Source organism: Xenopus tropicalis, chromosome 8 (genome assembly GCF_000004195.4).
Source record: "Xenopus tropicalis strain Nigerian chromosome 8, UCB_Xtro_10.0, whole genome shotgun sequence".
Lineage (NCBI taxonomy): Eukaryota > Metazoa > Chordata > Amphibia > Anura > Pipidae > Xenopus > Xenopus tropicalis.
In genome coordinates, this window is record NC_030684.2 from 93,066,838 (window position 1) to 93,088,796 (window position 21,959).

At 40.0% G+C, this 21,959-nt stretch overlaps 2 protein-coding genes across 3 annotated transcripts in view; one reads left to right on the forward strand and one right to left on the reverse strand.

Moving 5' to 3' along the window:
* Positions 1 to 323: 323 nt before the first annotated feature.
* On the reverse strand, positions 324 to 18,714 carry sav1 (salvador family WW domain containing protein 1). 2 transcript variants are annotated; one of them, XM_012968214.3, is made up of 5 exons: positions 18,261 to 18,714; positions 14,462 to 14,908; positions 12,384 to 12,654; positions 7,716 to 7,868; positions 324 to 1,189 (listed from the first exon to the last, which is right to left on the reverse strand). In XM_012968214.3, exons 2-5 carry the CDS (start codon positions 14,901 to 14,903, stop codon positions 991 to 993), a joined length of 1,065 nt encoding a protein of 354 aa, XP_012823668.1. In that variant the 5' UTR covers positions 14,904 to 14,908; positions 18,261 to 18,714; the 3' UTR covers positions 324 to 990.
* Positions 18,715 to 21,031: 2,317 nt separating this feature from the next.
* The window catches only part of nemf (nuclear export mediator factor), a 31,641-nt gene continuing 30,713 nt past the window's right edge, over positions 21,032 to 21,959 (forward strand). The window contains exon 1 of the mRNA XM_002938127.5: positions 21,032 to 21,871. Within this exon, the coding sequence (XP_002938173.3) occupies positions 21,813 to 21,871 (59 nt within the window). The 5' untranslated portion in view covers positions 21,032 to 21,812. The remainder of the gene's footprint in view (positions 21,872 to 21,959) is intronic.

The following is a 21,959-nucleotide window of genomic DNA, read 5'->3' on the forward strand; positions in this document are numbered from 1 at the left end:
CTCTCTAAATATGGAAACATAAATTTAGAGATCCAAGACAACAAATAATGTGTTCACCCCAATTGTCACTCTCATTAGACCATCATGTGGAGTTTCAGCAGGATCTAGTACAGCACATAAGCATCCTCGCCAAATCTCACCTAAAGTGCTTTTAATACACTGGCACCACACCCCTGCCAACTGCATTGTTCCCTTCCTAACAGGGAACTTCTGCCTTCAATGGAGCAACTTATGCTTGTTTCTTTCCTAATGCCAACTGTGCTGTGTCAAGCTATTGAACAGAAAAATCAGACATGTAAATTAATACAAAGTATAGATGTGAATACAGGGTTAATGTACTAATCATTTATTTAGGTGGGGGGGTTAACATGAAATATTCTTTACTCCCCAAGGCCTGGATATTAGAGAGAAATACCATAAAATAAAAGTTGGGACCAAAAGATTTATAAAATTGTAATATTAAAAATATATAAATTCCTTTGGATACTTGAAATAGAATCATGAGAAGCCTTGCTTCAGCTGACATATATAAGGAAAGAGCTCATATCAGTATTAGCAGATAGCTAAAAACACATAATGATATACAATACCCAAAGACTGGTTAACCATTAAGATATCACACTTACTTTAATATGCAGCCTATAAAACACTGTTCTGTTATAGCATTTGCTTTAACTGCATTACAGTCAGTTGTTTACTGTTTATAATAAATATATGTTGTTTACAATGTGTCTGGAAAATCATCTAAATGGATGGCGAAACATGGAAAGTTCCCTTATTTTGTCCCAATTCACTAATACTAAAACTGTATAAATATCTCAATATTTTGCATTGGTAAATGCTTAAACTTTACAAAAATGGTCACAAATAAACTGTTCTTATCACCATTTTGGCGGATAGTCTCTGCTTATTTCCAGTTGCATATCATATGTGAAATCTGGTGTGTCCATTTAAGTCCAACTTCTTGAAAGACAGATAATAAAAAGATTGTCAGAAATTCTTGTTGTGCTGCGCATACCACTGCTGCCTTTGCTTCCGAGTCTCCACCTCAGTGATGAGAGCCTGCCTATATGCCTCATACAGTTTCACAATGCGTTCCAGTTCTTTCATGAAAAGCAGTTTCAGCATGCCCTGGTATGTGTCCAAATCTGCCAGTTGAAAGAGTTCCCACTTCAGGATGTGGTCGTATCTACCAAAACAATGAAACAACTGGATTATTATAATTATTGCACAATGCCGTAGAAGTAAAAAAAAAGAGTTTCACAACAAGACACCACAGACAAAAAAAAAATGCTGTGATTTGACATCATGAAGCCCACAATGGCACTACACTGTCTGGTAATAAATGGAATTAAATAGTAATGGAGTGTTTTGATTAGGTTTGCTTCATTAAACTGTAACCTAAGTGGATGTGTCTAGTAGCATCATTTAAAACAGAGAGTTGGACAGTGGCATGACACAGGGTCATTGGGGGTGAGGTCTATTGAATATCATTTTTTCTTTCAAGACACCATATCTGACAATTACTACAAACAGAATTATTTTCCCAAACACCACCCTGTACAGATCCATGAGTTAATGGCTAGTATACAACATAATTATGACCAGGCAGCTGCACACAAGCCATTGTGGTTAGTGCTACGATGCAGAACATGAGACAATTCCTGGCTCTTACAATTGGCTGGCTAGTATAGATCTCTGTGTAGTCTACTTGTATTCATCTGACTGGGAACTTGCACAGAACTTAAAGGAACAGTAACACCAAAAAATGAAAGAGCTTTAAAGTAATAAAAATATAATGCACTGTTGCCCTGCACTGGTAAAACTGGTGTGTTTGCTACAGTAACACTACTATAATTTATATAATAAGCTGCTGTGTAGCCACGGGGGCAGCCATTCAAGCTGGATAAAGGGAGAAAAGGCACAGGTTACATTGCAGATAACAGATAAGTTCTGTAGAATACAATAGTGTTTTATCTGTTATCTGCTATGTGCCTGTGCCTTTTCTCCTTTGAATGGCTGCCTCCATGGCTACATAGCAGCTTATTTATATAAATTATAGTAGACTTTCTGAAGTAAACACACAACTTTTACCAGTGCAGGGCAGCAGCACATTATATTTTAGTTACTTTTATACACTTTCATTTTTTGGTGTTACTGTTCCTTTAAATAGCATTCTCATGGGAGCAAAATGGCTGTAAACAGCTTTTCCAAAACCTGCCTACTGAGATGGATCAGCCATGTCTCTGCTAACAACACACTGTGTAACAAGCCTTAGGCAGATGTCACACAGGGCTGATTCTCAGCATGCGGAAAAACACGGGCCAAGTATCAGCTGCTCCGCTGGCATCAGCCACCTTGCCTGCACCTGGAACCATTGTGTATTACATTAATATACAGGAAAAACAGTGCTAGAAACATACTTTTCTCTAGGACAATACTTTTTTTTGTGCAGTAAACATTTCTCTGGCAAAAAAGTCCCTTAAACTGAACATCACAAAATACCACCTGTACCAAACACACTAAAACCACTTACGGAAGGTTTTGCACTTTCTGTTCTAAGCCTGGGCTACAGGCTATGTTATTACTATAAAAATATTACCCCGTAAGGGCAACAGCAATAATATTGTAATGAGCTTGAAATTTATTATGACTGACCACGGCACTATCTGCAAGGAGTTGCAATGTCCTCCCCTGTCTGCGTGCATTTCCTCCAGGTCCACCCACACTCCAAAAAACATAAAAGTAAATTGGCTCCTGGTGAAACTGACCCTAATGTGATAGAGACCTTAGGGAGGGTTATGTAATAATATGGCCCAGATCAGCACACAAATCAGATTTTGGTGCGGAACTGCAAACTTGATTTATTGCAGGCCGAGAATCTACCCATGTCGCAGGAGCCTTAGAGATAGTAATAATGTCAGCAGTATGGATAATTCTCACACCACAGGCCAACTCATTATCTGCTTCAAGGAACATTCAGTCCTTCAGCTCATATCTTATTTAAGAGTAAATGAAGCTAACTATATACCGGTTAGATAAATAACCAGTCACATAAAACAAATGGCTGTTCTCTCAGCAATCTTAAGGTCCCCATACACTATAAGATCCTCTTTACCCGATATCCCCACCTACGGGTGGGCGATATCGGGTAGCAAGTTGCTTTAAAAAAAAAAAATCCGATCGTTTGGCCCTGGGGCCAAACGATCGGATTACATTTGCAGCCATGGGCAGTCGGTTTGGGGACTGCATCAACGAGCCGATGCGGTCCCCGATCCAACTGGATTTTCTAACCTGGCCAATCGATATCTGCCCAATTTCAGGCCAGATATCGGTCAGCCAGGCCGCTCGTTTCTGTCCATACACGGGCCAATTAGCTGGTCCAAGGGTCCGATATCGGCAGCTTCTATCGGCCCGTGTATGGGGGCCTTAACAAAGGCCTGCTCTTTCTGAACTTCTGGAAAGTGCCCTCTAGCAGTTCCTGCTCAACCCCAGTGTCACAGAACTTCCTTACAGTAAATGCCAACGACGAGGATGAAAGGAAGTAAAGAACAATGAAACAAACACATTAAATAGGGATTCTTGCTGATAAGAGAACAACTCCATTATTGCAGAACAAAAGCAGACTTTTATAAGCAAACGTAAAAAAACAGGTACAGGACAACTGCTTATTTTAAGGGCTGTGGCACAAGGGGAGATTAGTCGCCCGCGACAAATCTCCCTTGTCACGGGCGACTAATCTCCCCGAAATGCCATCCCACTGGTGAAAATGTAAATCTCCGGTGGGATGGCATACACGGCGCTGCGATTTCCCCGAAATCACGGAAGATTCCTCTCAAGGCAACTTCCACGAGCGACTAATCTCCCCGTGTGCCACAGCCCTAAGGGCAATAACACACAAGACTAATCTCCCCACTATCTCCTCGCCGCTAGAAAAACATAGGCATTGCTTTGGCTTTCCGAAGTCGCCCAAAGTTGACTCGCAAGGAAACTTAGGAAAACATATGTGTCGCTTTGACTTTCCCAACCAGCAATTTACATCATTACCAGTAGGAAAGCATTCAGAGGAGATTCATCGCCACAACTAGAGGAGATTAATTGCAGGGTGACTAATCTGCCATATGTCATTGCCCTAAAGGGATGCTATTAAACAACAAAGTGTTAAAACAAAACATTGTTTCTTTTCTTTTTTTTTTTTGCCATTATAAAGTACTCATTTATAAAGAAGGGGGGGAGCGTAAGTTCAGTGAAAATAGCTCAAATTTTAAATTAGTGCTTTATAAAAGGGCCATTTGTCCACAGATTCCTATTTACCTTTGAACAAACAAAGCCATCTTAGCTCCTCTAAAGTTCTGCTGAATCAGGAAGTGCTAAAGTGAAACTGCCTTTATATTCTTGTTTAGTGCCAAAAATAAAAGAAACCATAGATATTTCCCAATTAAATAAATAGGCAAAACGTATGTTCAGCAAAAGCCCTATTCATTCTGCTCGTGTTGAACAGAGTTATGTACTGTCACTTTAACTTATCCATGAAAACAATACAAAATTGAATTCCCTTCTGTGTTTAGTTCTTACTAAAATGACCTTGTGCTCATGGCAGAAACTGTTGCTGTCATTTATAAATTCTGAACCAAGTTTTTCATATGATCCACACATGGGCGTCCACAGAAGGGGGCAAGAGGGGGCACTTGCCCCCCCCTGGAAAAGTAGCAAAAAACACAAAAACCTTACTCCGTTTCTGCACTTTCCCCTCAAGCCCGTTTTTGCTGTGCTCCGATTGGATCTTTCTTCTTGTGGATTCACCAATCAGAGCACAGCTTCCTTGACAGACAGTAAAATTGACCAATCAGAGCACAGATGCACACAGGGATCGGGAGATTTTGCAAACTGGAAACAGAAATAAAGACTGAAAAGATGAATCTGCAGCTGTAACTTTACCTAAGAACCAACTCTCAACTTTTGCTGCAGTTTTCATCCCACAGGTACTATACCCAGGCACTATACAGTTCTAAAGAATCACTAGCTGACATTAAATTGTTTAATTTATAATCTATCCCCTACCCTAACACATGGAGGGTAAGTTAACTCTTTCCCTCTGAAAAAGCTCATTGTGTGTTTATATATGTTTTGTTGTTTTTTGCACTTACTATTTTTTTTTTTTTTTTTGTCATTGTTTTGTTCATTTATAGTAAGTTACAGTGGGGCCAATGTTGTGTATCAGTGCCAGTGTTATAGTGCCAGGGCCTGAATATCTGCCATCAGTACCCACTGCTTCTCATGGCATATAATGTGCTGGTTTTGTAACTACGGACTGTGTCTCACTGTATATAATGGGGAGTCAGTACCCACTGCCTTTCTTGCTATAAAACTAACATAAACACATCTAAAGGGGTGGTTCACTTTTAAGTTAACCTTTAGTATGTTATAAAATGGCCTATTCCTAGCAACTTTGCAATTGGTCTTCCTAATTAATTTTTTTGAATAATTTGCCTTTCTCTTCTGCCTCTATACAGATTTCAAATGGGGGCCAAAAAATATTGCTCTGCGAGGCTACAATTTTATTATTATTATAATTTTGTATTACTTATTTTTCCAAGTAGGCCCCTTAACTATTCATATTCCCATCTCTTGTTTAAATCACTACCTGGTTGCTAGGGTAAATAAGACCCTAGCAACCAGATAGCTGCTGAAATACCAAATGGAGAGCTGCTGAACAAAAAGCTAAATAACTGAAAAACCATTAAAAATAAAAGTGAATTCGAATGCGAACTACCCCTTTAAGCTAACTGATCCCAAACACAAATGTTTGCAGATCCCCTAACAGAAGTGCGCGTATGAATACTTTTACTACTAATACTAAACATTTTAGGGTAAAAAAAAAAAAGCACCCCCCACCCGCACTTTTGTACAGTATCCCTGGGAGTCAGTGGGAACGGCAAGAGGTAGTTGGGAGGTTAACTTTTTACGTCAGCAGTGAATCCACTAAGTGTCACATTAGCTATAGGTCAGTCTGTGTATGGGCCATATTTAGCCTCCCCTAGTATCATCCTGCAAAAAAAAAAAATATATATATATATTTATCTGTTGCAGGATGATGCTAGCTTACTTGCCCCCCCTTGGAAAATTTTCTGCGGACGCCCATGGATCCACACCTGACAGTGCCAACATCTACCATAGGAATAGAGCACTTTCCTTTAATCTGAATGGGGAGCACATGGTGGGACGGGGAGGGCATCAAAACTGGATAGCACATTTTGATCTGGCAATCACAGATAGAGTGTAATATAGTGTAATATAGTTATAGTTGCAAAATGTATACAATCTGATCATCTATATGTGTGGTACAATATCACAAACTGGGGAAAGGGTAGAAACTGGGTCTGCAATGAAGAACAAGGAATGCAAAATAATAAATATAGGAAAAGTAATATGCAAAACAGATATATGATAAGCGAATAATGAAGAAGGGAAGCGAATGAGCATAAAATGTACAATGTGTATTACCCTGTGACTCAGAGCAAACAGCTGTACCATGATCACTCTTCTCAATGACAACCAGCAATAGACATTATTAGTACATCACGTTCCCGGAGCAGCTACTATGTTCCACAGTAAATGTCATAGCTGGCATACTTCTAGCTGCAGCATAGTTACAACCCTATGGAAACCATGAAGGGACTTCCTGCATTGTGTCTCACACTGAGGCTAGTAAATGAACATGCATGGAAAACATTCAAAGAACACTGAAATACTTGTTCCACGTACATTAATGTTCATACTACAATGGTCACTAAAGTTACCCATTTTTGACAGCTCATTCAGGTGGGCTTACATAAGAAAAGGTGCATAAACACTATCTGAAAAATAAATATAATTTTTGTCTTACACGCACCTGAGTAAAAGGAATCCATAATAATCTGTCTGTGTTTGCTGGGATCAGCTACACACACCCCTTAGGCTCACAGTGTAACACAACCCCTCCTTAACCTTGTTCCATTGTGAAGTAATGGATTCTGGGAGAATTTGTGCACTGCCTACTATGTAAAGCAGAACAGTAGTCAGTTCAATTCCAGGTCTGTTAATCCCTTATCAGGCTTGTAACACTGTTTTAGGAGCCAAAGCCAGGAGTGCAGACAATATAAATAATCAGATACACTCTGCTATATTGTTAAAACCAATAAAAAAAACAAAAACTTTAATAAATGTACATATTTTTGTGTAAAAAATCCCATACAAACGAACAGAGTGGAAAATGTCACTGTGACAAGACCTAATTTTACTTTTTCATAAATATGCCCCTTAAGATGGCCATACACGCATGAATATATTTGTACAAAACTCGGATTGTGTGTGGGCCCCCTACAATTCATTTCCAGGAAGTCACTTTCATACGATTGGTGTCTGCCAACTATTTCATGTTCAAAATATCCTCCGATTTGTTATTTTTAGGGCTTTATCCTACAATTTCAGATTGAATGTTAGTTTTAGATTGTTGCATTTAAACCTGATTGATTTTCAAAAATTAGACTAAAATCTGAGTGGCAAAACATATTTGCCTGTGAAGTGTATATTTTACAACACAAAATGGCCTATGCTGACCTTGACTACCACAGTAGCTGTGTACATGAACACATAAACATGGATGTTATAATCAAGACATGATTTTTAAAAGGAAAACAATTCTTGAAGATAAAAAAAAAAAAACAACAACTCACTTTACAGGAGCCCTTGCATAAACCTGAAGCCAGTCAGGAATCTCTGCTGTGTGGTAAGGATTAGCTGGGACAAGCAAGGCCTGAGTTTCCACTTGCTGAGGCTGATAAGTTACTGGAGGAGGGAGAGGGGGCGGCTGGTCATATCGGGGAACACTGCAAGAAAACACAGAGTTTGAGATGGTACACACAGATGTACACACGTTTGAGATGTTACACACAGATGTACACACGTTTGAGATGTTACACACAGATTTAAACTTACATGGGATACCAAATATAAAATTCAAGTAAATGTGTACAAATTGCAATTTGGTTTCATTTTTTGCTCTTTAAAAATATTAGTTATTTTATTCTATGTATGACTGAGAGCAAGCAGTATTAGTACCCACTGCATTCTGCTCTCTCTTCCCTAAAGATTTTACAGCTGAGCTCATAGCCAGAGAGAGAATATAATTCTAGTATAGCTTTCTACTGGCTGTAAATTGGCTCCTGTCTGAAATGCTGCATGAACTCTTAAGCTGGATTTTAGACATCGTACGACGAACACTTGGATATCGATTGTACATTTTAATGCAACTATCTAAACTAACAGTCAGATTTAAATTGCAGGATTAACTTTTGAAAAGTAACAAATCAGATGCTGTTCTGGCCATTGACAGACAACAATCGTAGCAATTGCAATAGTATTGACAACAGCACATCAGGAAAAGAAAAAAATAATATTGAAAGAAGAATATTGTCATATAGGCCAATATATGCAAAAATATCATTATCCGACAAAAATTTTCTAACCTGTCCTATTGACTAAATGACTAATTAACATGATACAAAAATCATGGGGATGATTATCTGGAGTCCACACACGGTCCGGAAATCGTTTGAAACTTCATATGATCATATCGGTGCTTGTATGGGCATTTTACTCACACACCTCAGGTAAAGCTTAAACTAGTAAAGCAATGCAAATAGGCTTGCATCTCACTGTTAAGGGCTCTGGCACACGAGGCAACTCATAATGAAAGAAAACTTTCAAATATACATTGAAAACCTTTATTAGTTATAAGTTGTAATGTAACTTCAAATGAAAATTGTATCCAATTCGGACTCCTGAAACAGTGTAGCAGAAGTTCTCTTCTGCCACATCGTTGCAAGACCCAGCAGTGCAGAGAAAAAAAAAAGAGAGGTGAATATTGATTTGATTAGAAATAATGCCGGCTTGGATTTGTAGGAAGGACACAAAGGACCAGTCCTACAGTGGCAAGAATTTAGAGAAGGCATGCCGACTAGGTACAGAAGAGATATTGACAGTTGTTGATATCTCCCAAGTGCCTAGGTGCTATGGCAAGAAGTTAAGAAGTAGGCTTGCTAAGGAGTGCCCTACTTTAGAAATCACACCCTGCAATTATATTTAATCTAAAAATTTCAAATAATAGAGAGGGTTGGTGCCCCTGTTCGGAGAGAACCGCAGCAGCCCGGGGTAGCTGCAGTGCTTCCTCCTTCCTGCTTCGCTTGCGTGCGCATGCGCAGTGGAGTGAAAAGCTGAACTTTAACAGAGAGGTCGGCTTTTCACTCTACTGCGTATGCACCTGTCATGTAGTCCTTGCAAAACGAAGCCGGAAGCGCTCCGCTACAGGTACCCCGGGCTGGTGCTGTTTTCTCCTAACAGGGGCACCAGCCCGGGGTACAAGGTAAGCAATTAAAGTCACTTGGGGGTGCCTAACATTTTGGCACCCCCAAGTGACTTAGCCTTTCCTTGTCATTTAAACAATGTAGCAAATGTACAAGCAGCATTTATAGGACAAGAAAAGACTAACTCAATTATTATTTTTTCCTAGGCTGGTGCTCCTTTTTGGGCCCTAGCCGTAGGAAAAACTAAAGCAGCAGCCACTGTGCATATGTGAGTCTATGTTTACACTATGGTTCCTGGAAAAATAATTTCTAAGCTAGCAAAACAATACAATGGAGTGCAAAACAATCAAATTTCTCTAAATGTTTAAATATACTTTATTAGCCTTAACAAAAGGGTGATTCAAATAAAAGAAAGACCTTTTATCTGTAAAACGCAGGCCCGTACATTCCAGATAGATCCCATACCTGTACTATGAATGTCATCTGCTTTTCTCTTTCAGAAGATACAATACTCTAACATTGTATAATATTATATTGTAACTTCTAGTTACAGTACTGCTAGGGAGCTGCCTTAGCTGGGGATATGTGCGTAGTTCCCAAGTGATGTTATTTTAAGTGTGAAATGAACCTCTGCACATATTATAGCTATCTCCTCACAGACATGGAAGCAATCTGCAGGATAGTGCAGTAATTGTTTCATTTCCCTCTTAAACAACCAAACTGCACTGTTTATGTTTTTAGGAATGAACTGTACAAATATTATTCCATCTGCTATTCAGTAATCTGTCACAGGGGTAATGCTTTGCCAAGTTCTTACAATGAGTTATTCTCCTACAGGAGCAGATCTAGTTTTTCTCAGTGGATGAGCCATTATTATTATTATCTGTTATTCATGTAGTGCTGACACATATTTCACAGCATTTTACAGAGATTATACATCAGTCCCTGCCCCAGCAGATCTTACAATCTAAGATCACAATCAGAATCTCACACAAGGGCCAATTTCATTAGGAGTTAGGGCTGTGGCACACGGGGAGATTAGTCGCGCCACGACAAATTTCCGTTGTCGCAGGCGACTAATCTCCCCGCAATGCCATCCCACCGGCTAAAATGTAAATCGCCGGTGGGATGGCATACGCGGCGCTACAATTTGCAAGCTACTTTTCTCTGTTATTAAAGGAGAAGGAAAGGTAAAAACTAAGTAAACTTTATCAGAAACAGCCTTAATTTTCTTGGGCCAGAGTGTGTGCAGTTCTCTCCCTTCTCCTGCTCCCCCCTCCCACCAGAATGCTAACAACTCCCACCCCACTCCCTTAGGAATGTGTGATCTCAGCTATAAAGGCTAGAGACTGCAGGAATGAAGCAACTTATAATGGCAGCTGCTATCTTAAGCTAACGGAGAAAGCTTCTAAAGCTGTTTACTCAGGTATGTTAAATACATTGTTCTAGGTGGCACTAATGTGGCAAATCGATTAGCAGTAAAATGCCAAAATGACTTTCCTTCTCCTTTAAGGCAGAGTGCTTTCGTAGGATTAAAGAGATACCAATATTCTGACATTTCTACTGTACCATGACTAAAATAATGGCGTTACAGCAAGGTTGTTTTCCCATTCTGGGCAATCATGCAAAAACTCATACAATTCAAAATAAATGAAATAAATCACTTATCTGTAACCAGCCAAGCATTCAGATTGTCTGAGGCTTTTTCCATTTAACTCAAATAGAGTTGGCGCTTTTTTTCTCTCGTTACTTTATCCCAAGTAAGTTCCCGGCCGGGACAAGGGAGGTCTGTATCTGTCTTCTAAGCCTGTATGGGGCTAATCCTCTGTTAGTTATGTTTGCTACTGTTTAATAATTATAGGCGATACATGGGGGCTAATAAGTAGCGTCCTTATAGTAGTTTGGTTTCTGACATTAAGTGAGAAGGTAAATAGAGGCCTTTTTGCTCTAATCATTATATCGAGTGCAGTTACTCGGTTTATTTATTGTAATTTTATCACTAGGGGCTTAATGTTTCTGATAATGGGATTTAACATTTAATTAGTTACTCTGTGGTATCTTTAGTTCCCAATCTTTTAGGTTTTCCAATAGGGGAGCAGTGAGTGATTCATAACTGTATATACCGATTCTCTCTGTTTTTAATATGAGTCTGCCGAATGAATTCTCTTTTTAATCTAACTATTCTGATCCATATTGATTAAATGAATTCTAGTAGATAGGCAATCTAGGGTATATTATCTGTAGGTAACTTCTGTCCTTTTTTGTAATCAATGAATTTCTACCTAATGTGTTTCTCTCCTGTATATAAAATTTAATTGATTACTCTGTATTTTTATATATTTTTTATTCACTAGATAGATTATTGTATTTAATTGATTGTATTTTGGTGTAACATATTTATTTATTTCAATAAATACAAATTTGGTTAATCACTTGATTTTTCACTTTAGTGAGTAGATCACTGGGGAAAAAAAGCGCCAACTCTATTTGAGTTAATAATTTTATTTGTGGGCACGAAAAGGATTAGTAAAGAGGAGGGCTGCTTTTGTTTCACATCACATATTTAATTAAGTTTGTTACACTTTTTGTCACACAGTCTTATAGTTGGACCTTAATTATTAGCGGTATCTTTGAAGCGCGGATAAGGTTTATACTAGCTTTTTCCATATAAGAAACTAAGGAGACAAATCTTTATGTATGTATTTATGGGTAACTGTAAACAAGTGTTTATGATCCCCAAGTTACTCTAAGGTAGAACTATGGCCCTCAGAACTTCCCATGCTGGTTACTGGAAATGAATATCATTCAGTAATGCTGAGTTTTGCCTCCCTAAACAGCAGCTGTTTCATGCAAATGCTGTTGAGACATAAGGTTGCCATTTCCCATTCAACAGAATGTATTACTTGCCACTCTTCTGCTTAGGAGGGCCACGGCAGACCACTGTATAACATAACCCGTAAGGTCTCTAACATTCTGTTTCACAATATTATTACTGCAAGTAGCTGCAACAAACAAAGTTAATTTTCTATACAACTTTACCTTGGAGCACATGGGTGTTTGTATTGGGCTGTTTTATTAATATGGTCCACATAATACACTCCAAATTCTGCTGATTCAACTCTCTCCCAACCAGGGGGCAATCCTTCCCTTTCAAGTGGATGGCTCCAATGGGTAGTGTTTGTATTGTGATCTATGTAGTATTTCCTTCCTCTTATAGTCCAGTCCACTGTCCAGCCAGGTGGCAGAGGCATATCTTCAGTACTATGATTTGTTAGATTTCCTAGTGACGTAGCAGCAACTCTACCAATACCTAAAATAGTAAAGCAAATATTAACTGTGCATTGTCATTGTGTCCTAAGATATCATTTGATAAATAACATTAATCCATACATGAAGGGGAATTCAGCGACACAAGGATCCCCAGTTCACCAAAATATTTTTTTTTATTTCCCTTTAATTGCTACTAAGAAAGCCACTCAGCTTCCCTCTACTTTACATCTGGCACATGCCTCCAAATGACTGAGTAGGACACTCAATTTATTATTGAATAAACCTCTCTGTCTCAAGTCTTGGCTCACATTGAAAAAGTCAAAATTACATAAATACGGGGGGGGGCACATATAAGAAAGAACAGCTGTAATGGCAAATACACGTGTATGCATTTATAATATATGTATTTAAGTTTTTCCTTGCATTGTGTCATAGAGACAAAGTAATGAAGCAACAACACATTTGGGTGCTATTGGCCTACGTATGTGACACAGGGATCCCAAATCACCAAAATATGTTTGCAATGTGGAATGGAAATGAAGCACAAATTTCTTTGTTATCCTGTTTCTGGCAAGATTCTGGTACGATTTTGAGGGGTCCCATAAACAACTATACAGGAAATTCAGAGATCTAAACTAAAAGGACCCATGACATGCCATGGGAGGGAGGACAGCTCTAACTGCCAGACATGATGAGTGATGGAAAGGGACCCATAAGAATGTAACAGTTCAAAAAAAAAAAACGAACAAAAAGAAAAGATCCTATAGGGATGTAGATATGGTTATAATGGGATAAAGTCGTAGTAAAAAGTCTGATATCTGCAAGCCATTACATCTTGTCTCTCGTACATGAAGGCCTTTCAAAGAAAAGCGTAGTAAATGTAAAGAATATTACATATAAAAGGTAACTGTTGTATGCCTTAAAAGACAAGTGGTCTAATCATGAATAAGAACAACCACTGTTTTACCTGAAATGAAGCAGAGCAATGCCAGTACAGGTATCAGACCCATTATCTGGAAATCCATTATCCATAAGTTGGGAGATCCAAATTACAGAAAGACCCCTTATCCAGAAAACCCCAAGTCCCAAGCATTCTGCATAATGGGTCACATACCTGTACCAGATATAGTTTCAGACATGAATTTTTTTTTCTTCAAAACTACATGAATTTATACTTTATTTCACATTGTATTTAGATATTGGAAAGCTTACTTTTCTGTGACAACAGTATCTCTTTTAGGAAAAAAGCTTAATCAGAATCTTGCAAAGCTTAACACACTCAAGGACAGTTGGTTATATGGCATCAAACAAGCAACTCTATAACATTTTTGAGAAAGGGAGAAAAACAAACAAGCCAAATCTTGTCAAATAACGAGCAGCTTGCCTTGGAACAGTTTCTCTGGGCAGATAAAATGTTTGCATTCTGTCACTAAATCTGTTCTCAGTAACGTTTTACTAAAGATATGATAAGCCATGACGGTCCAAACTTCAATAAATGGAAGTGCATTCAGTCATCATTCATTCAGTCAACTGTACAATGGGGGTGTGTTATTTTAAAGGAGACATACTGTGTGTCCTTTTCCAAGATGTGGAGAGGGCCGGTGGCACACCGTACTGTAGGATATGAACCACTTTGCAGCCAAACGCACCTGACAGTGAACTGACGCCTACCTTTGCTTGCGTGACTGCAGGGCTGTGATTGGCTATCCACCTCCTACTGTCCTTCTAGCGGGGGCCGTTAGGACAGGCTCATCCCTCATTTAAAACACGGACAGGGACTAGAGAGTGCAAACAGTACAGGGATCATATTAGGTCCACACAGAAACATTACAGATGGCTTCACCTACCAGCTGGGTGCCTGCCAGGTGCCTGTACAATCCTCTGGACATGGTCATTGCTGTTCTCATAATATCTGTAGTCTTCATGTACACGATCCCCAACTTGTCTTCTCCTCTGTCCATCATATTGAAAATCTGAGCAAAAATATCTGCTGTTCACATCTCCATTTTCCATAACTGCACTGGAATCTGTTAAAAATGACTGAGATGAGGAGGCATATTCCCTGGGAACATCACTTAGTCCCCTTACTAAGTAGGGAGGTGCAGAAAGTCTATTGCTTTCTCTGCGCAAAATTTCTTGTGGAGCTCTCTGAACTGGTGTTCGCAAAAAGCTTTGGTTCCTAGAAACAGCTCCATCTCCTGGGGGGGTGTAGGGCGTAGTATTTGTCTCTGGTGGGCAGATATCAGTCCGTCTCGGTATAGTTGGCCCATGGCGGATAAAAGAAGGCATCAGATCTGAAAGAAGAACAAACCGTGATTAAATAGTTTCTCAAAGATATATTCCAATTAATGAATATTTCATTATATAGAAAATTTCCAAGTATATTGTTTGTTCATTATAGTGCAAAGCAAATGCAATTATTGTGGGGGTGTACTTACGTTACACTTTATGGGCACTCTAATAAGGGAGGAGGGGGAGGGAAGCGAATGAAACATATATTTACAGGAATGGATGTTAGCATATTTGGCAAAAGCGGGCATACTGAGGCATTGGCTGAGGATCAGTGGTTCCCAAACTCTGGGACTGGCCTACTTTGGGGACTTAAGCCAAAGTTCATTTATTGAGAGCTATGTGGAGAATTACTATTTACTTAATACTCCTGAACCCCAAGTTTGAACACTAATTACAGAGAGATCTGGGATAAATCCTTATTTGATGTCCAATACATTATTAAAACTATGATTGAAAAAACTGTTTCTCAATCCTTGTTGTGAGTTAAGATGTGCCCTGACCAAATGCTTAACCTCAAAGGGGACCTTAATCCGAGCATTCTGAGAAATCAGTGCTGTAAAATATGGCAAGAGCACCATTTTTTTTTTTTTTTACTAGCAGAGCCAATATGCTAAGGAAGTGGGTAAATGAAACTGGGTAAAATGGACTGACTGCACAAAAAAAAAAATATTTGTAATTAGGCAAAAACGTAATTTATAAAGGCTGGAGTGGGCAGATATCTAACATAATGGCCAGAATTCTACTACTGCTTTCAGCTCTCTAACTGCTTCATTAGTCAGGACATTTAGGGGGGGCAATATCTGTTCAGTTAGTTTGTGAGCATGCAGGTCAGATTCAGATGCATACGAACTGAACAGTTATGTCCCATATGCCTCCCCCCTCAAGTCACTGATTAGCTACTGACTGCTATCAGCTTAGAGAGCTATAAAGAAGGAAGTAGTGTTCTGGCTGTTATGTTAGACATCTGCTCATTCCAGTCTTTATAGATTAAATTTTTGCCTAACTATATTGAAAACATTTTATATTTTGCGCAGTCTATTTTGACAATTATTTTTATTTTTACACTGAACTGCTCCTTTAAAAGGGGTTGTTTGCCTTTTTTCTATTAATGTGAACGTTTAGATTTGTGTATGTTGTACAATCTTTGCAAAATACACAGTAAACATATTATGTGCAGCTGAAGAGATATTGACCTCAGAATCATCCCTCAGCTCATCCTTTATTTTTGCACAGACCCTGTGCTGGGGGGGTGGGGGTCTGTAAACACTACAGTTGCTTTTTTACTTCCTTATGTCACGCATAGTATTGGCAGCAGACTTAACACTTACCGGCTGTGCCTCCTGTCAGTCTGACACAGCATCCTGCGACAGAATGCTGTAAATCTAACATAACAGTATGTTAGATTTGTGATATGCTGAGTCTGTTTGCCTTTGCCTTTGCAAGGGAGAAATGAACCAATGACCTTTCAAGTTATGCAACTGGTTAGGGTGCACAAGTAACCAATGAATTGATCCAATAGAAAAAATAAGGACAAAGCCTATAGGAAATTCTAAGTGTGTCAGGTTTTAAAATAGGCCCTTCAGAAAATTGACCAGATATAGGAGGACTGATTTAACAGCTATAAAAATATTATTTCACTGACAGACTGCCTCTGCTACTTGATTTGCACATTTCCTTTAAATACACTACTGTCATATTCATTTTGTGTTAATGAGACAATGTAAGTGTATTTATAGTGTTAAAAAACAGACTATGAAAAATTGGACAATCTTTACAGATACACAATGGTTAAAGGTGGCCACACATAAGGAAATATTTATTGAAGTTTAAAATTAGAGATCCACACCGAAAAAACTCATCCACTTTCTATTCATTTCTATGGAAGTGTATTTATCAATGGGTGAAAGTTAGAGTTCACCATTTGATAAATGTGCCTCTAAAAACCCAATAGAAATAAATAGAAAGTGGATGAGTTTTTCTGTAGTGATCTCTAATCTCACACTTGTGGCCAACCTATTTGCCTGAGGATTGGGCAGTTTGACATTGCATTATTTAGTCATATGGATTGCCAAATAGTCTGTTCTTCATCACATGATGAAAAGATGCACTGGCTGATTTAATTTTAAGTTGAGAGAGGGTACAATATGCTGTCGTTGCCGAAAGCTCAGTTAAAACAGTCCCCTACCCATTGCCATACATGCTAAGTGGCCCAGGTAATATGGTCTGAATTTTCCATCTGCCTCACCAAACCTATTTAGGTAGATATTTTTATTTACATCCACAGTGTGTATTCAGTGCTCAGCCACTGTATGACCTGTATAAACTCCTCAATCAGTTCACAGACCTCCACGATCCTCCCCTCATCCCTCCTCCATTGTCCTCTTCTCTTTTCTTTATCTTTCTCAGCCCTCTTCCATTCATACTTCTAGAATATCAATGCTCAGTCCTCCCTAAGGGCTGTGACACTTGGGGAGATTAGTCGCCGAGCGACTAATCTCCCCAAAATGCCATCCCGCCAGCTAAAATTTAAATTGCCAGTGGGATGGCATATGCGGCATCCCGTGTGTCACAGCCCTAAGGGTGAAGCCACATGGAGCTACTAGTAGCAGCTACTTGCCACAGCTACCAAAATAGACAATGCTGATCATTTACGGATAATTGTCTTTACGTGTTTTTAGCAGCAGAGGCAATTGTTTTTGGCAGGGTATTTTTTGGCGTTTAGTAGCCTGACAAATAGCTGCTACTAAGTAGCTATTGTGTGTCTTCCCAGACAGCAGAAGATAAAGGGGGGGTGTGAAGCATAAAGGCCAAAGAACTGAAGTGAATGAATACGGACAGGCTCCTACAGACATGTAAATAAAATAAGAATATCCTAATATATACTCTATAGACTTCACTTGGTCTCATCAAACTGCCTCTGTCTGAAACCAAAATTGCCAGCGTGCATAAAGCAAGGTGGCATAAATACTTTAAATAGGTCCCTCAAACATAGTATGAGCACAGTAAGCAGGGCATGTGGGGGGTGGTACTGTTATTGGGGTGCTGGAATTACATGAAATTATCTGCAGAGCAGTGCATACATTTTATTATTCATTCCTTCAAAATATCTAAATTAAAATTGTCAACATATAAATGTAATTATAAGTAGCGCATACAGGCACTGTATTACAGGCTGGTGTAGCTTTCTGGTGGATTGTATGGGAAGTTGTATTCGGCCCTTGATAAAGATGCCGCAAAGTTACTTTCCCAAACAAAAGGTGAGAGCTGGGCTACTGTCGCGCCCCTCCCAATGCCCATATAAAACTACCCCATCACTCACTCCGCAGCAGCGGGGAGGTCTCTTTCTTCACGTACTTCCCCTGCACCTCCGCAGGCTTGGAAACTTCTTTCTTGGTTTTCTTTCTGGATAACAACATTCCCGCCCCTCGGCTGTGGCGCCCCCACACTGGCTCACTCAGCCGCTCCGCGCAGCATTACTTCCCCGGGGCAGGGTCCCACACGCACACCCAGCGCCTTGTGTTCAGGGGCGAGCGGCGCTGCTTTTATTCAGCTGCGGGTCACGAACATCTCCTCCAACGCCCACCTGTGAGCTGCTAGTGATAGCTGGTACATCCCGCTGCCCTTTCGGAGTGCCCAACGCATGCATCCAGTGCCCGCACCCAAACCCACCGCCGCCCCAACTATACCCAAGCCGCCTAGCGCGACCCTTCCCAGTATCTCCCGAAAAACTTTTCTTCTCTCCTTGTCTGTTGAAAGACGCATGCGCAGCAATTGCAACAGGCTATGACGCAGGCGCCGCACCCCGTTTAGCATTGGCTGTTTGGTTTGCTGGTTGGAACTGTGTCAGAGTAGTTGCGATGGTGCTATGTTCTGTGTACATCCCTGCCATCATTTACAGCGCACAGCTGACATGTTTGTTGTGACAAAGAATATCCGCATGCTGCAGTACGCACTGCTGGAATGACTGCCCTGTAAACAATGCTCAATACATGCTATCAACTTATTGTAATACAAATATGCCCACCCACCCACACAGCGTGCGTTTTATTGTATGAGTTAGCATGCTTGACCAATGGTTATTGCCCTGTAGGGTAGGCCTGAGGTGGTAAAAAAGCAGTTCAGGGATATTTAAAAACAATATTGAGTACTGGTGAATTTCATTTCTTTGCAATGAAGTGGATTTAATTCTGCTTGGTTTGTTATGCTGCACTAGCACAACAAGGGAACAAGCTCTGTGAGTTTTTTTTCCACAGTGTAGCTGGCCATTCAAGCCAGTGGCAAACTTCAACCCAATACAACATTTGATTTATAAAAGGATTGTACAGTTACTTGAATAGTCACACATGGCACAAATAACAGGCTACACCCCTCCTATTCGCACCCAGTTCCCACGCGTTTCATGACTGGGGGGGGGGGGTTGCACTGAGGCTGCCTAGCTGTGCCCTGTACTCCTCAATCTCACACTGCGTCCAGTACCCATGCATGCTGTTCCTTGCACATAATTCATGATGTAAGCAGGGCTCCCTTGCTACAATGCTCATGCACTATGTGGCACAAAGTACAATGTGCAGTTTATCTGTATAAAGCCTTTTCTATGTGTATATGTGTGGAGCAGTAAATATCTATGTAACAATGCAATTCTTTGTGGAATATGTGGAAATATTTCCTGTAATAATGGAATGAGTAGCCTTCCAAATTTCCAACACCAGACTTTTGCAGATTAAATTATTGTGCCTGACACCCTGTTGCATGCACCTTAATGATTAATGCCCTTTCCTCTAGTACGGTAATGTCAAAACAATGAGCAAGCAGTTTACCCCAGGTGCAGAGAAAGTACCTATAAGCCCTAACCAGAATGTATGTACACTGTGGGGATTGGTTTGCTATAGAAGCTGTCCCTGGGAATTGGTTTTGCAGCTTTGTGAATAAATACTAACATTATAATTCCATATAGTGCAAGGAGTTAGTTGTCCTATAATGGTTGAGAAATGCTGGTTAAAAGGGACACTATGATAAAAAAAAGTCTCATAAAGTGATGGCCTTATTGTCCTAGATGTGTAACAAACACTTGCCTCCAATGCCCAGCTAGAATTCATAACTGAAAAGTTGCCTCTAGGACTGCCCTACCACATGAAGGAGAATTGCTCTGAATCATGTGATTTCAGAAATAAGGGCCCAGTGCAAACTGATATTCTTAAAGAAAGTGGCTATTCAAAAACACAGCAAAAAGTTGGGTATATGAAATACATCTGATAAAGAGATGCTTTTGAAAAAGAGATTTAATATTCTGGTGTTCCTATTGCAGCTGGTCCTCAGAGAATACTGGTATATATGTATAGCTGGTATCCCATTGCAATTACCCCTCTCTCCTACTGGTACTGCTAGCCCCCACCCATACTGGCACATTTACAATAGTTATAACCTACTGACATTGCAAAAACACACCCAGACCTGCCAGCACGCACAAACACACACAGAGTAGTGGCACATTCACTGATGCAGTGGCATCTACAGAGTCAAAGTAACAGATAGGCGAACCATGGGGTTGTATCTGGGAATCTAACAGAAAGGGCAGCAGCTCATAGCTATTTCAGAGGTTTCAATTGAAAAACAAATATTTCAGTTTAGTAAAAATGTGACATACCAGTGCATTTAAGAGATATTTTAAGATATTTAAAAAATATCAGGCTGGATGTTGTTTCCCTTCAACACTCAGTGTCCCCAAACAGCCAGCTACTACAGGATTTTAAAAAAGTACTTAAATATCTCTTTAGTATACATGTGCAGCATACTGGTTTATACAATTATCAGTCTAAAGCTAAGCTGTGTTTTTAACAGAAGCAGACTGGACAGTTTACTCTGGGCTACCAAACTGCTGCTAGTCAGATGCAGAACCTTGCTCTATAATGTGATGTAGGGATTTAATGAGACAACTGTAGATGGGTAAAATAAACTGATTTGATTAAAAACATCTTATACATGTGTATTTGGTTTGGATCAGACACATGTAGGAATCCTTTTCACTTATTCTATTCTTGGCTGTAGCATGAAGTTTCTCAAACGGCCAATAGGTGTCGCCACTGTTCCGAATGCAAAGCTTGTGACGTCAGTGGGAATGTAGCTTCTACACACGCAGAGCAGCAGTGAGCTCTCGCCGGGCGCTGTGGCGTGTGCCTGTAATCCAGCTACTTGGAGGCTTGGGCTGTCGGATCGCTTGAGTCCAGGAGTTCTGGGCTGCACTGAGCTATGTCGATCGGGTGTCCGCACTAAGTTCGGTATCAATATGGTGTTCCTGGGGGAGCCTCGGATCACCAGGTTGCTCTAAGGAGGGGTGAACCGGCCCAGGTCGGAAACGGAGCAGGTCAAAACCCCCGTGCCGATCAGTAGTGGGATCGCGCCTGTGAATAGCCGGTGTAGAACAGCCTGGACAACACAGCGAGACACAGTCCTTTTTTGCTTTAAACAATAAACCACTTAATCCTTCATCTGTTTAATGCTTATGTTTAGTTGGTCAATGTAAAAAAAATCCTTTTGTCTTGGGCACATTTCTACTGGAGCAATGTATGCCTTCATATCTGTAGGACTTGTACCATTTATTGTATATTTCTTCACTGGATTTTTCCATAACAATAGCTGCTTTAATAATGTTTTATCAATGTGTGATTCAGAATTCCTGTATGCCTTACGGTGCCTCCACTGCCTCCTACTGGGCGCAACGAATAAATGTTGCTGGGAACATGTGCTCTGCTAGCTGTTGTCTGTAGTAGTCGCTGTTTGCGGACATTAGCATTTCACGGATTTGATCCGCTAGGCTTGCCGTAGCTATGTGCGCATGCGGTAATGGGACTTCGGCTTTGAGTTTCTCAGCGCTTTCCTGTGCGAAGGTTGCGCTGTTGTCGAAGAAAAATGAAGAGCAGATTCAACACTATAGATATCCGGGCTGTCATCGCGGAGCTAAGTGACAGGTGATCTTTATTCTACTTAATAACGTCCCTGCCCATGTAAGATCTGCATCTTATACAAACTGCCACCTCATTTCTACCTGACCATATC

What these genes read in the sequence shown, in the direction of transcription:
- sav1 (XM_012968214.3), bottom strand. Translation starts at nt 14,903, where the DNA reads ATGCCTTCTTTTATCCGCCATGGGCCAACTATACCGAGACGGACTGAT. An exon ending in ACCTGGCAGGCACCCAGCTG is followed by an intron (nt 12,655 to 14,461) that starts GTAGGTGAAGCC and finishes TTACTATTTTAG; the next exon opens with GTATTGGTAGAGTTGCTGCT. An exon ending in TATGCAAGGGCTCCTGTAAA is followed by an intron (nt 1,190 to 7,715) that starts GTGAGTTGTTGT and finishes TTGTTTTGGTAG; the next exon opens with ATACGACCACATCCTGAAGT.